The sequence below is a fragment of the Dreissena polymorpha genome, chromosome 1 (assembly GCF_020536995.1).
Source record: "Dreissena polymorpha isolate Duluth1 chromosome 1, UMN_Dpol_1.0, whole genome shotgun sequence".
NCBI lineage: Eukaryota > Metazoa > Mollusca > Bivalvia > Myida > Dreissenidae > Dreissena > Dreissena polymorpha.
The window spans coordinates 110,528,960-110,543,743 of record NC_068355.1 but is presented as its reverse complement, the minus strand read 5'-3'; the positions used below and the strand labels follow the sequence as shown (position 1 = coordinate 110,543,743).

At 37.1% G+C, this 14,784-nt stretch overlaps 1 protein-coding gene across 2 annotated transcripts in view; it reads left to right on the top strand.

Annotated features, from left to right (window-relative positions):
• The window catches only part of LOC127844293 (U1 small nuclear ribonucleoprotein A-like), a 29,168-nt gene that overhangs the window by 3,617 nt on the left and 10,767 nt on the right, over positions 1–14,784 (top strand). The window contains exons 2-4 of one of the 2 annotated variants that reach the window (XM_052374390.1): positions 2,111–2,198; positions 9,912–10,084; positions 11,759–11,898. In XM_052374390.1, the coding sequence (XP_052230350.1) occupies positions 2,135–2,198; positions 9,912–10,084; positions 11,759–11,898 (377 nt within the window). In that variant the 5' untranslated portion in view covers positions 2,111–2,134. The remainder of the gene's footprint in view (positions 1–2,110; positions 2,199–9,911; positions 10,085–11,758; positions 11,899–14,784) is intronic. The other variant, XM_052374399.1, reaches the window with a different exon arrangement.

The following is a 14,784-nucleotide window of genomic DNA, read 5'->3' as shown; positions in this document are numbered from 1 at the left end:
CAGGCTCACAGAACATGAAAATTATCATGAAGAAGGAATTTTCCTCTTCAGATATTGGGAGAATTATTGACATTTTCAAGAGTAAAAAGAACAGAGTTCTAACTTCTAAAGCTGTAAAGTCCAGAACATGTCTGAGTTATGTGCCCTTGAAATTTTCTATGTTTATAAATGTTATTCCTGTGGTAAAGAAGTGTTGGGACCAGGTATTTTAGTTGCATTTGGTATATGAATGTTTTGCAAATCAGATATATGTATATGTGTTGTTATTGTATCAAATACAGTATTCATAGAAGGAAAATATGCCTTTATTGCATTATTTAAGGTAATTTTGATAATATTCAAGTGTTTAACATGCCTTAACTATACTAATGCATTGAACTTTGAGTTTCACAATTTTAAGAAGTTTGCGACTCGTTTTTTCACAATTTTTAGAAGTTCGCGACTCAATTTTCACAATTTTGAAAAGTTATGGACTCAATTTTTCACAATTTTGACAAGTTCGCGACTCATTTTTAGCATAGGTGCAACGCACCTATGCTTAAGGTATATACAACATTTCGAAAACCCACATGAATCGGTTGACCATTATGAAACCTTACCTGATCAAAAATCAGACGAAATATCTATTTAATTTAGCATATGGTAATTCTTACAATTTTTTTTGGAAACGTTTTTCTAACGTTTTCTTCCAAGAATATTGCTGACACCGTTTTTAGTGAATTTTTCTAAGACTGTTTTACGTGAAAAAACCTTCTAAGAAACTAAAACAAATTTCGTTCGTAAAACAATTCTGTTCTTGTTGATAGTGACCTCACACCTAATTTCTATTTCCTTTCTTTACTGTTCTGTGAGAGGTCAAATGTTTACATAACTGAATTCATAAGGCACTGGTTTAAGGATATGTAACATTTCATCGGTTAATTATAAATAGAAAGTAAAACATATTCTCAGCAGGAAGTGGGGCATAAAGCACTTTAATTCTTTGAAAATGTGTAAAAAATGGCGGAGTACGATGAATGTTTTCTGATTTATGACATGGATTCTGACCTGCCTTTCTATGGATTTGATGAAGTAGAGTTTGAAAGTAATAGAGATGTGTTAATTGAAGTTAAAATGATTAACTTTAGGCCAGAAATTAATGTTAAGAGGAGTCGGAGTAGAGCTAACGGTTTAAATGTGGCATCGGATTTAATGGATTCGCGCGAATTCTGGACGAGTGTTGTGTCTGTAAAATATTAAATGGAAAGCTGTAAATGTATCAAGTCGAAAAAGAAAACGGATGGTTGCATAATGGTATGCGTGAAATAATGTAATTCTACGTATTTATTTTCATACTTATGTCATTTTGTAACCATTCACATTCGTCACTATTTGGAATTCCCGTTTCTAAAAATAGAACATTTTGGTAACAAGGGGGGCGACTCGTGATGTCAGCAATCGTTAAGGTTACAATATACTAAATAATCGAGTCATGAAGTCATGCTGTACTCTCTAAACAAATCATCATATTTTCTTCGAAGGCATGTTATACACTTTAGACTGTTGTTCTGGTTTTATCGTTTGGAGATATTGATAGGGTAAGCATAGGTGTTCACTACTAAATCCCTGAAATAGGATAAAGTTGGAGATTAAAGTAAAAAATGACAATGCAAAAGGTTACAATCCACTAGAAAACGGCCGAAAAAAAAGGCGCAAAAACAGTCGATTATGATTTGAGTCGAATTCTTTTTTGGTTTGAACATGACATATCTTTTTTATTGCTTAAATCGATTCAGCTAAGAATGCCCGTCAATAAAAGATTTGGTTATGGGGGTCTCTATGTGCAAAATGTTGTATTTATTTTCGCTCAAAGTTGTCGCTTTTTCATCGAAACATATAAGGAAACTATTTAGTATATTTTGACCTAAACATTTACTTCAGCAGCAACTTCCCTGTATCTTGCAACTATGCTTTCAGCGCCATCGGCCCTCTCGTTTCACAAAGTGAGGGGCAAGGGCTGCTTCACAAAGTCGGGGAAAAAAGCCCTGGTTCCATACGTTTGTCTGTCTTTCACAAAATTTTGGCATTGGCAAGGGATATCAATTTAACGAATTTGCTTGTTTTTTTCCAGTTTTTCAGACAAACATTCTTCAGGATGGATATTAGACCAAACCACACTATCTACATCAACAACTTGAATGAGAAAATCAAGAAAGATGGTAAGATTATGATTGGAAAATTACAGCCATGCTTCAGCAAGGGTTTAGAAAGGATAAGTTGCTGTTTAACTTTTTGTCATCGGCCAGGGCTTTTCACCCTTAGTTTTTGGTTTGCGCATTCGCGGTGTGAGATGTTTTCCCAAAACCAGATAAGAAAAATAATTTATTAAGTCGTTATTTTGACTAGCATAGTAACTTTTTTGGTATATTTTTGGTAAGTTCGCCCTTCCCTATCACTCAGAACTGTTACATGCCCGAAGAAATAGCATTTGGTCGCTCTTTGAACAATTTCACAAACAGACCCTCATTGATTACAATCTGCACAACTATCCCAAGAATTGGAGACCACGACATAGTGCTCATTGTGTCAAGAGCTTCTGCCAAACGAACCAAACCATTTAGCCGCCGCATCCACCTATGGAAAAGGGCCGATATGACCTCTATGAAATCTAGCTGCATGGACTTTCAACAACGATTCCTGCAGAAATTAACTGCTCATAGTAATGTTGATGAAATGTGGGGCTACATTAAAAATAAATTAATTAACCTCCTGGACACCTGTGTTCCTTCAAAAATGACCAGCCAAAGATTTAGCCAGCCATGGATCAATAGAGAGGTGAAGCAACTAAGTCGCAGGAAAAAAAGAGCATTCGCAAAAGCAAGAAAATCTTATAGACCTAAGGACATAAGAAGATATGAACAGCTTAAAACAGCATCGAAAAACGCTTGTAAAACTGCCCACAATGACTATATGATGAACATTATCAGTCCAGACTCAACTTCAAATCCAAAAAGTTTCTGAGGGTTCATTAAGAGCAAAAGAACAGACAACAGTGGAGTATCAACCATAAAAGACAAGACTGGCATCCAACACTTAGATAGCGCAAATAAGGCCAACATACTCAACGACCAGTTCTCTTCTGTCTTCACTAAAGACGAGGACACAACAACTATCCCTTCTATGGGTCCTAGCCCCCATCCACCAGTAGACCGAATAACAGTCACACAAGAAGGCCTACGAAGACTATTGGCCAATATAGAACCACACAAAGCAGCTGGCCCCGACCAATTACCAGCAAGGCTGCTGAAGGAAGTAGCCACTGAACTGGCTCCCATATACACAATATTCTTTCAGGCCTCCCTGGACCAAGGGCTTATACCATCTGACTGGAAAGCTGCCAATCTGGTTCCTATATACAAAATAGGGGATCATAGCAAACCAGAGAACTATCGCCCAGTATTCCTAACATCAATCACTTGTAAGACCCTGGAACATATAATAAGTAGCTCAATTCTCAAATATCTTGACCAAAACTCTATTCTCACGAACGCACAGCATGGTTTTCGCAAAAGGAGATCCTGTGAAACCCAATTGATCATCACTATCCAGGACCTAGCCAAATAAATTGACTGTAATAGCCAGACAGATGTTATACTACAGGACTTCTCTAAAGCCTTCGATAAAGTGCTGCACCATCGTCTACTTCACTAGCACACTATGGGGTTCGATACAATATCCACAGTTGGATCCGAAGCTTCCTAGAGGGGCGCACACAGCAAGTTATCTTGGACGGGAGTAAATCGACTCAATCGCCAGTGAACTCCGGAGTACCCCAGGCGAGTGTACTCGGTCCTGTGCTCTTTTTGCTCTATATTAATGACCTTTCTAAATACATATCTCACAGCTCAACTGCTAGACTTTTTGCTGACTGCATACTATACTGGTACATCAAATCTGAAGAGGACGCCTCGGCCCTTCAAAAAGACCTAGAAGGCCTACAAAGATCGGAAAAAGATTGGCTCATGGAATTCCACCCCCAGAAATGCCAAGTTATCCATATAACTAAGAAGCGGAAAGTAATCACAAAACCATATAACATCCATGGTCACACACTAGAGGAAGTTGACTCAGCTAAATATCTTGGAATAAACATCCATAAATCCCTGAGCTGGAACCATCACATAAATGAAGTCACCGAAAAGGCCAATAATATCCGCTTATATTTGCAACGTAACCTTCACCATTGCCAACAAAAGACCAAGGCACTCTGCTACACCACCCTGGTTAGGCCACTCATGGAGTACGCAGTGATCATATGGGACCTGTTCACGGACATCAATATCCGAAAACTGGAGATGGTTCAGCATAGGTCAGCAAGAATGGTCTACAATGACTATAGAATAACCACCAGTGTAACACCAATGCTACACCAGCTCCAGTGGCTGACCCTCCAAGAACACCGGGCCCAGATGAAGGTAGCAATGATGTACCGCATCGTCCACAATCTAGTGGATGTCCTGACCACATACCTCATACCCATAAGTTCTGCACGAGGCCATAGGACTTGCTACCTGGTCCCCTTTGCCAGGACCGAGAGCTACCAGAGATCTTTCTTCCCAGACACCATCCTGAATTGGAACAGACTCCCCCAAACCATTGTAAGCTGCTCATCAGTGAACAGCTTCAAGGAGGAAGTCCAGTCCATCTCCCTCAAGTAACTGATAGTATGGGCGTTTTTACCTGCACTGTCAAATAGTATTTTTTAATATTCTCTAAATTCGTTAAGCATATTTTAAGACTCACTGTAAAAACTTTCTCACACAGCCATGCGCCTGTACGAGGATATGCCAGATGGTGTCCGTACAATAAGGAAGAAGAAGATATAACAATTGAAAATAAGGTCATTTTTTTCCCAAAATTGATAGAGGAATTTCCCCAATTGTATATTATTTTTTTTTACTTAGACATATTGGGCCTCTCCCAAATTGTAAGCAATGAGCTGTAATATGCTTAAGAATGCACAACAATGTGTCTTTAAATACTTCTGCACAATGAAAAGACCCGGTTTCAAAAACTTTTTTAAACACGGTCTTCCCAAAATGAGCAGTTATTGCGCATGAAATTCCTTATTTGAAAGGCCCCTGGCCTCTTCCCAATTTCCTGATGAAAAGCCCTGTGGGCTGTCATGTTATCCCTGTGTCCAATGCATATTTTTATTCCGCCGGTAGGGTGGCATATAGCAGTTGAACTGTCCATCAGTGTGTCAGTATGTCAGTCTGTCCGTCAGTCCGAAAACTTTAATGGTCATAACTTTTTTAATATTGAAGATAGCAACTTAATATTTGGCATGCATGTGCATCTCATGGAGCTGCTTATTTTGAGTGGTGAAAGGTGAAGGTCAAGGTCATCCTTCAAGGTCAAATGTCTAATATATGGCGTCTGTCCGTCCGTCCGAAAACTTTAACATTGGCCATAACTTTTTCAATATTGAAGATAGCAACTTGATATTTGGCATGCGTGTGTATCTCATGGAGCTGCACATTTTGAGTGGTGAAAGATGAAGGTCAAGGTCCTCTTCAAGGTCAAATGTCAAATATATGGCGTCTGTCCGTCCATCAGAAAACTTAAACATTGGCCATAACTTTTTATGCCCCTGGATCGAAAGATCGGGGGTATATTGTTTTTGGCCTGTCTGTCATTGTATGTGTGTGTCCCAAACTTTAACCCAAACTTTAACCTTGGTCATAACTTTTGCAACATTCAAGATAGCAACTTGATATTTGGCATGCATGTGTATCTCATGGAGCTGCACATTTTGAGTGGTGAAAGGTCAAGGTCATCCTTCAATGTCAAAGGTCAAATTAATGGCTTCAAAGTGGCGCAATAGGGGGCATTGTGTTTCTGACAAACACATCTCTTGTTCAATATTGAAGATGGCAACTTGATATTTGGCATGCATGTGTATCTCATGGAGCTGCACATTTTGAGTGGTGAAAGGTGAAGGTCATCCTTCAAAGTCATATGTCAAATACATGGCGTCTGTCTGTCCGTCCAAAAACTTTAACATTGGCCATAATTTTTTCAATATTGAAGATAGCAACTTGATATTTGGCATGCATGTGTATCTCATGGAGCTGCACATTTTGAAAGGTGAAAGGTCAAGGTCATGCTTCAAGTTCAAAGGCTTAATATATGGCATCCGTCCGTCTGTACGAAAACTAACATTCGCCATAACTTTTAATGCCCCGAAGGGTGGCATATATTTTTTTAACTGTCTGTTAGTCCGTCCGTCTGTCTGTTCGTCAGTCAGTCCATCCGTCCGTCTGAAAACTTTAACATTGCCCATAACTTTTGTTATATTGAAGATCGCAACTTGGTATTTGGCATGCATGTGTATCTCATGGAGCTGCACAATTTGAGTGTGGAAAGGTCAAGGTCATCCTTCAAGGTCAAAGGTCAAATATTGCAATATTGAAAATAGCAACTCACTTTTTGGCATTCATGCATTTCTCATGGAGCTGCACATTTTGAGTGGTGAAGGGTCAAAGTCATCCTTCAAGGTCAAGGTCAAAGGTCAAATTTTGCAATATTAAAGATAGCAACTAGACATTTTGCATGCATGCGTATCTCATGGAGCTGCACATTTTGAGTGGTGAAATGTAAAAGTCAAGGTCATCCTTCAAGGTCAAAGGTCAAATTTTTTCAATATTGAAGATAGAAACTTGATATTTGGCATGCATGTGTATCTCATGGACCTGCACATTTTGAGTGGTGAAAGGTGAAGGTCATACTTCAAGGTCAAAGGTCAAATATTGCAATATTGAATATAGCATCTTGATATTTGGCATGCATGCGTATCTCATGGAGCTGCACATTTTGAGTGGTGGAAGGTCAAGTTCATCCTTCAAGGTCAAGGTCAAATTTTGCAATATTGAAGATAGCAACTCGATATTTGGCACGCATGTGTATCTCGTGGAGCTGCACATTTTGAGTGGTTAAAGGTCAAGGTCATCCTTCAAGGTCAAAGGTCAAATATATGGCTTCAAAGCGGCGCAGTAGGGGGCATTGTGTTTCACGAACACAGCTCTTGTTAATATTGAATTTGCAGTAATTGTTAGGGCCATTTCAGGCTTGGCGAAAATGGAAAAAAATATGCCGGTCATCCGGACAGGCATTTCAGAAAATGGGCTGGTCCAGAGAAAATTTAGCCGGACCTAAAAAAAACAACATAAAAACGACATATTGGATGATGATCATCCAACGAAATATGTAAAAGGGCATCTTATTGGTCAAACTATGCTTAACTGACCTATTATATTCATTTAGGCCATTCTAAACATAGATGGTGACGTCACTACGTTATTGTTAGTTAGACCAGTGTGTACTACACAATGCACAATGTGACAATAACGTATTAACGTCACCATCTATGTATAGAATGATACAATGCATTTAGGCATTAAAACAAGGTATACTAAAGTAACAAGAAGTATCGAAAATAAAATTGCGGTTAACGGACACTAACTTTTACAATGTAAAATGATAACATTTTTGGAGACCAATGACGTGTGCATGTTATTAAGATATCACTAGAACATTGTTTACATTTAATACACAACCTTTTTAAAGCCATGCTTTATAAAGAAATGCATATTTTAATGTTCTGATCTACTCGAAAAATATGTCAAAGCTATCAAGATCTTTTTTGTTAGAACGCAGTTGCAGATTTTGCGACTGAGTTTGAAGTAGGTGTTGTGTAACCAGTAGGATTTGCTAATTGTACGTAACAAACTTATTGCAAACATCAAAACAATTAGCGATTTCATTTTCATGATGAAGAAAAGGGTTTGCTCTTCGAATTTTCAACTTTGAATAAAAATATGATTTGGTTGCATTCATTTCACATTTTGCCGGTCGCCAGGACCGACATTCTTGTTAAACCTGTCGGACCAAATGGAAATCTGCCTGTCAGGACCGGCAGACCGGCAATTTCGCCAAGCCTGCCATTTCAGGATTGATGAGCAGATTTATAAAAAAAAAAATCATTGTTGGATACATGTAGGAGTTTTTTTTCCCCACTTTTTGGGAAAATAGCCCATGGCTTTGGAATTGGGAATTTTATCGGCATTTTCAAGAAATTGGGAAAAAAATTAATTAGCCTTTTTTTTCCACACGAAAAGTCCACTGATTAGGGAAATACTAAATTTGATATAACTCTTTATAATCATTGAAATTAAAAAAACAAAATCATATAATACTTTGTTAGATGTAATAGAATTAAAATTGAGATAAAATACGCATTTGACACTTATTTCTAACAAAGATTTTTTTTAATTTTTTTTGGAAATTGGGAATTTTTTGCCACATTTTGGGAAAAAAGTATACTTTTTGGGATTGGGAACATGGCCATTTTCGGCCATAAAATCGGGCCAAAAAAAACCTGAATCTTAAAACTTGAATTGGAAAAATGGTGGCATTGGGAATGGTGCCGTTTTACGGTACCAACTTTATATAGAGGTAAAACGCTGTTATCAGGCCTTGACACTAACTTTTTCCCAGAGGGAACCCTACTTTCAACTTTTGGTGACCCTCACCCAAACTAGGGTTCCCTCTTGTTTCGACGCACAGCATAAGGTCAATGAAGTACAAGAAGCATACTAGTACACATTTTTATTTCCAATATTGAATTCAGTTGCCATTGTCAATCTTAAATGTAACATGTACCTCCATTCAGAAAAGTTTGCGAAAGTAAAAGTGAATTTCTGAGAATAAAAACGCATCTTTCTTTAAATTTTACCGAGTACACTTCATTCCGGATCGTGATATAACTTGTCAGGTCATTCATGCATGTAGACCTATACGTATGCATAGTTTGTCAATCTCAAAACATGTTATTTACCTACTTATTGCATTATGTGTTATGACCATTTCATGATTTGTATAACAAAATGCATTATTCAATTGTAGTTTTTTCAAATTTGTATAATTAAATGTGTTATCCAAAATCATTTTCAGATTTCATTATTCACTGAAAGTTAAGAAAATTTTAGCAACAAAAACACATTTCTCGTGTATTTCATGTACAGATGGAAATCATGCCAAAATTAGACTTCATGTACAACACCATGTCATTCTTCCTCGGGGATAGTTTGGACTTTAATATTTAATTGCTGAATAAAACTTCGTAGCGCAAAGGTTGCTAATATCTTTTATTTTGGTAGAAAATCGAAGAGCATTTTGTTTATGTGGAAACTTTTTCTCTTACTAAAGAAACTAGCTAATTAGGCTTTATCTACAGTGCTACATTCTTTGAGATAAGGTCAGTAATAATCTGTGAAATGTACAGTTATTTGATAGAGTTTCATGTGGGGTCGGCGTGTATTTGGCTGCCTGAGCGCTGATTGATGCGCTTACCAAGAAGAATTTGATTGACAAAAACAGTAGCTCTTAGGCGGAGTTAACGGACATAGTAACTGATCTGAGATACTAAAAATACACTACTTACCGTTTCGGAAGTTCTTATAAACACGGCAAGAAATAAAAGATAATTACTTGGATTCAAATGATCAATCAATACGAAGTGGTTCTATAAATTTAGGGTTCCCGGAGGATCACCCAGCTTGAAAGAACTGGTGACCCTCGCCAAAATCTGGTGTCATCGGGTTCCCGGGACACCGTTAGTGTCGAGGCCTGGTTATTGGGATATTATTCTCTTGAGACGATTGTGTGAGCATACTGCTTTACATAAAAACTCTGAAAGGAAAAACAAGCATGGGATCATCTATTATTGATAATAACGATTTTTGGAAATTAAATTTGGAGGTAAAATGCTGTACTCAGTCCAAGTCAAATAGAATTTGTTAAGCTATGATACTGATAGATCTTTAATTTCAATGATTATTTTATATAATAATATTGGGTATTTATTTCAGAACTCAAGAAGTCCCTGTATGCCATATTTTCCCAGTTTGGACAGATCCTTGACATTGTTGCGATGAAGACGTTGAAGATGCGAGGGCAGGCCTTCGTAATTTTCAAAGACATCAACAGCAGCACAAATGCCCTCCGCTCCATGCAGGGATTTCCATTTTATGACAAGCCAATGGTAACATCTTCATTGAACTTCGGTAACATAAAAACTCACTGTTATATTTTGCTTCCTGTTATTGACAGCCATTTATATTTGGTTTCCTGTTATTGAGAGCCATACGCACATGTTACATTGATAAAGAATCCATTTGCTGATACAAGACCTATATCCTGTTCTTTACTGGGTGCCTTATAAAGGTCCATAAGATATTCTTTAAAATAGGAATAGTAAATCTATTTTCCCTACACCGTCCTAGAACGTTTGGTTCAAGGACCATTTTTAGCTCACCTGAGCACAACGTGCTCATGGGCTCATGGTGAGCTTTTGTGATAGCCTTTTGTCCGTCGTCCATCGTCAACATTTTTCCTTGTGAACACTAGTGGCCACATTTATTGTCTGATCTTCATGAAACTTGGTCAGAACATATGTCCCATTGATACCCTGACTGAGTTCGAAACTGGGTCATGCTGGGTCAAAAACTAGGTCAATAGGTAAAAAAAAAAGAAAAACCTTGTGAACACTGTAGAAGTCACATTTCATGCCCAATCTTCATGTAAGTTTGTCAAAATGTTTGTCTAAATGATATGTTGGTTGAGTTCAAAAATGGTTCCGGTCTGTTGAAAAACATGGCCGCCAGGGGGGCGGGGCAGTATTCCTTATATGGCTATAGAGAAACCTTGTGAACACTCTAGAAGTTACAATTTTTGCCCAATCATCATGAAACTTGGTCAAAACATTGGTTTCATTGATATCTCGGACGAGTTCGAAAATGGTCCAGATCGGTGTAAAAACATAGCCGCCAGGGGGCGGGGCAGTTTTCTCTATATGTATATAGTGAAAACATGTGAACACTCTAGAAGTCACATTTTCCTTAAATTTATTTAGTAAAAAAAGCTATCTCGGACGAGTTTGAAAATAGTTATGATGGGTGGAAAAACATGGCTGCCAAGGGGGAGGGGGGCATTTTTCCTCATATGGCTAAAGTAAAATCTTGATAACACACTAGAGGCCACATTTATTGTCTGATCTTCATGAAACTTGGTCAGAAGGTTCATCCCAATAATATCTTGGACTAGTTCGAAAATGATGCCGGTTGGTTGAAAAACATGGCCGCCAGGGGGGGCGGGGCATTTTTCCTTATATGGCTATAGTAAAACCTTGTTATCACTCTAGAGGCCACATTTATTTTCCGATCTTCATGAAACTTGCTCAGAAGATTTGTTCCAATGATATCTTGGATGAGTTAAAAAATGGTAACCTTTGCTTGAAAAATTATGGCTACCAAGGGGCGGGGCATTTTTCTTAATATGGCTATATATGGCTATATTAAAATCTTGTTAACACTCTAGAGGCCACATTTATTGTCCAATCTTCATGAAACTTGGTCAGAAGATTCATCCCAATAATATCTTGGAAGAGTTAGAAAATGATGCCGGTTGGTTGAAAAACATGGCTGCCAGGGGGCGGGGCATTTTTCTTTATATGGCTATAGTAAAACCTTGTTAACACGCTAGAGGCCACATTTATTTTCCGATCTCCATGAAACTTGGTAAGAAGATTTGTCCCAATAATATCTTGTAATCTCAGGTGAGCGACTTTGGGCCTTTCAGGCCCTCTTGTTGAAGAACATCACAATGTTATAGCCTGTACAAACATATCTTATCACAACTGAAATCATCTTTTCATCAGAGAATTCAGTATTCTAAGAAAGATTCCGATATGGTCGCCAAGATGAAAGGCACGTTTGTAGAGAGGCCTAAGAAACAGAAGAAAGACGAAGAGCCACAAGAACTCAAGAAAAGAAAGCGTGGACAGGCAAATGCTGCAAGGTTAAATTATTGATCATTGTTTAAATACTTCAAATATATGGTTATTTTATTTTCCCATATCCCATATATTGATGTTTTTGCTAGATTTTGATTTTACATCGTTGTATTAGTTTATGTTATGTTTAATAGCATATTAGGACATGACAGTTGTGTTGATATTCTGGTATTTTTAAGTCTTGTATAAAAGTCATTAATGATAATTTCTGCACAAACAGGAAAATCTGCATTTTACCAAGAATAACTTCTACATTTGCTGCAAATCTAAAAATGAAAAATTGAGAACAGACCTGTTTTTGGAATGTTCGTTCACTGATAAATCATTAAAGTTTTTACCCATTTCGAGGCATCACTGGTCACATAATATCGTTAAGCTCATCTCTCAGTCGCTTGATTGCTCATTCAAACATTACTATCTTACCAATTACTCAGGCTTTTTAAAATGGCAGAAAATTTATGCCAGTGTTTTTTTTTTTCACCTATAAGGGGAATGGTGGCGGGGCCCGTCCAAAGGGGAAAAACGCGTCGTTTTTTAAGGAAAAGGGGAAAATTAAAAATTCACTCTTGTATATGTAATGATATTTATTATATGAATACACATGTATGTATGTATGTAATATTCACAGCTGAATGTCTCAGTCCTTTTTCTGATATATATGTAAATGATTTTTATGTCCCCCACCACTATAGTGGGGGACATATTGTTTTTGCCCTGTCTGTTGGTTGGTCTGTTGGTTTGCGCCAACTTTAACATTTGCAATAACTTTTGCAATATTGAAGATAGCAACTTGATATTTGGCATGCATATGTATCTCATGGAGCTGCACATTTTGAGTGGTGAAAGGTCAAGGTCATCCTTCAAGGTCAAAGGTCAAAAATACTAAGTGAAAGCGGCGCAGAAGGGGACATAGTGTTTCTGACAAACACATTTCTTGTTTTAACATTACTTTCAGACAGTTCAGCAGGCATGCAAAGTCTCCGTTTTCCAAGCCAATTTGAGTCTAATTCGGATTTTTTAAATCCATAAAATGGCAAATTTGAGCATTTTTTATCAATAAAATGGACCACATTGGAATGTTTTTATCAACAAATATTGACACAATGTAGATACAATGTAACATCAGGCCTATTCCTGGCCATTTTGCATTTTGGGAAACAATGCAATTCATGTGAAAAGTCAACTGATTTGGGAAAAACTAATTTAATATAATTCTTTATAATAATAAAAAATTCTGCTTATTATAGTAATAAACTTTGTTAGTTGTTTTTGAAATAAATTTGAGATATATTTATCATAAGACAGTTGTTTCTAAAAAAAAAAAAAAAAAAAAAATTTTTTTTTTAAATCTTAAAGGGGATTTTTTCTACAAAATTGGGGAAAAAATATATACTCTTTTTTGAGGGGGATGGAGCCGAATATCGGCCCCGAAATTGCCATAAAAAGCACTGTATGCTGATATGTTGAACAATGAATGTTATATTTGAAAAATGGACTTCATGAAATAACTGGAAGAATGCATAAACACTTCATTTGGATTTTATTGAAAACTGTGGATATGATATGGCATAAAAAGGAACATGAAGTATTTATTGGTCAATTGTGCCTCTGCTGGTTGAGTCTAATATCCCAGGTCTTTGGCTTGTTCTATTTCTATATGGGAGACCCAGGGATCATATTTTCCCGCAACATCAATCGGTCCGAATATAAATGGGGAAAGGTATCCGAAAATGTCTATCCGAAATCATGACAAATTACGTTAAAATATATACTATTGATTTTGCCATTCATAAAGGTGGTATAATACACGTACAAGTAAAATTATTTAGGCATTTTTTTAACGGAACGATTTTTCTCAACTGGTTTTATCATTTGTTATATCATTGTTGTTTCGTGTGCTGCTTTATCAGACTTTTTTCATCGTTGTCAATATTATTAATCTGTGTAAGTCTATACCGATGTGTTAAATTGTTGTCGACTCGATAATAGCTTACAAACATTCACTGAACCAAACAAATGTCTGTGCGTAGCTTGGCTACTGACAACAACAAACCAAATAATTAAGAAATAATTTGTTGTCAAATAACCCACGGCCGATAGTTTAGATGCGTAGGGATTTAATCACGAGAGCGAAACATTTGAAACCACGCATCTAATTTTCCGGTCGTGAGTTATTCAACAACAAAGTATAAAGTACACGAATGATTTCGATTCTAACACGGTTTTACTAAAGATTTATTCAATTTATATTATTTGTCTTGTGTACTATTTTATGTGAAGTTCCGCCCATAAAAATAACTTTCGGCTGTTCTGTCGATCAGATCCGCGACTTTCATTCATAATATATTACCGGATTATTACGCTGGTGGAAAATGTATCGGCATGTTTTGTTTAGTTACAGCGCGTGCATTCAGACGCGTCTTTTCGGATGCGTCTTTAATCCGCTGTTCACAAGTTTTTGATTCTTGGTCTGACGTGCAATAAACCGGTCCTGACAGGTCTAGAGACTGCAGCAAATTATCACACCTAATCGAGATAAGAATGTCATTAGGGTGTGTTAGCATGTACACTGTGTAATCGATTTCATGACATGGGAATTTTAATATCAAAGCAAACAGAATCGGACCGACTGTTTGGGATTTTCAATCGGTCTTTCATGACCCCAATCGGTCTAGGACCGACAAAACCGAAAAAAATATGATCCCTGGGGAGACCAAATGAAATGGTTAACTGTAATAAGATTCCTGCTGATGTGGGCATTGTTTTCATATTTTAGTCGGGTAAAATGTGGTATTTTATGTGCAAAGTTGTCTGTCAATATAATGCAATAAGAAGCAAATTATGCAGAATGGGTCTATTGTATTGCTAAGGTTAAAAATTAGTTTATAAAC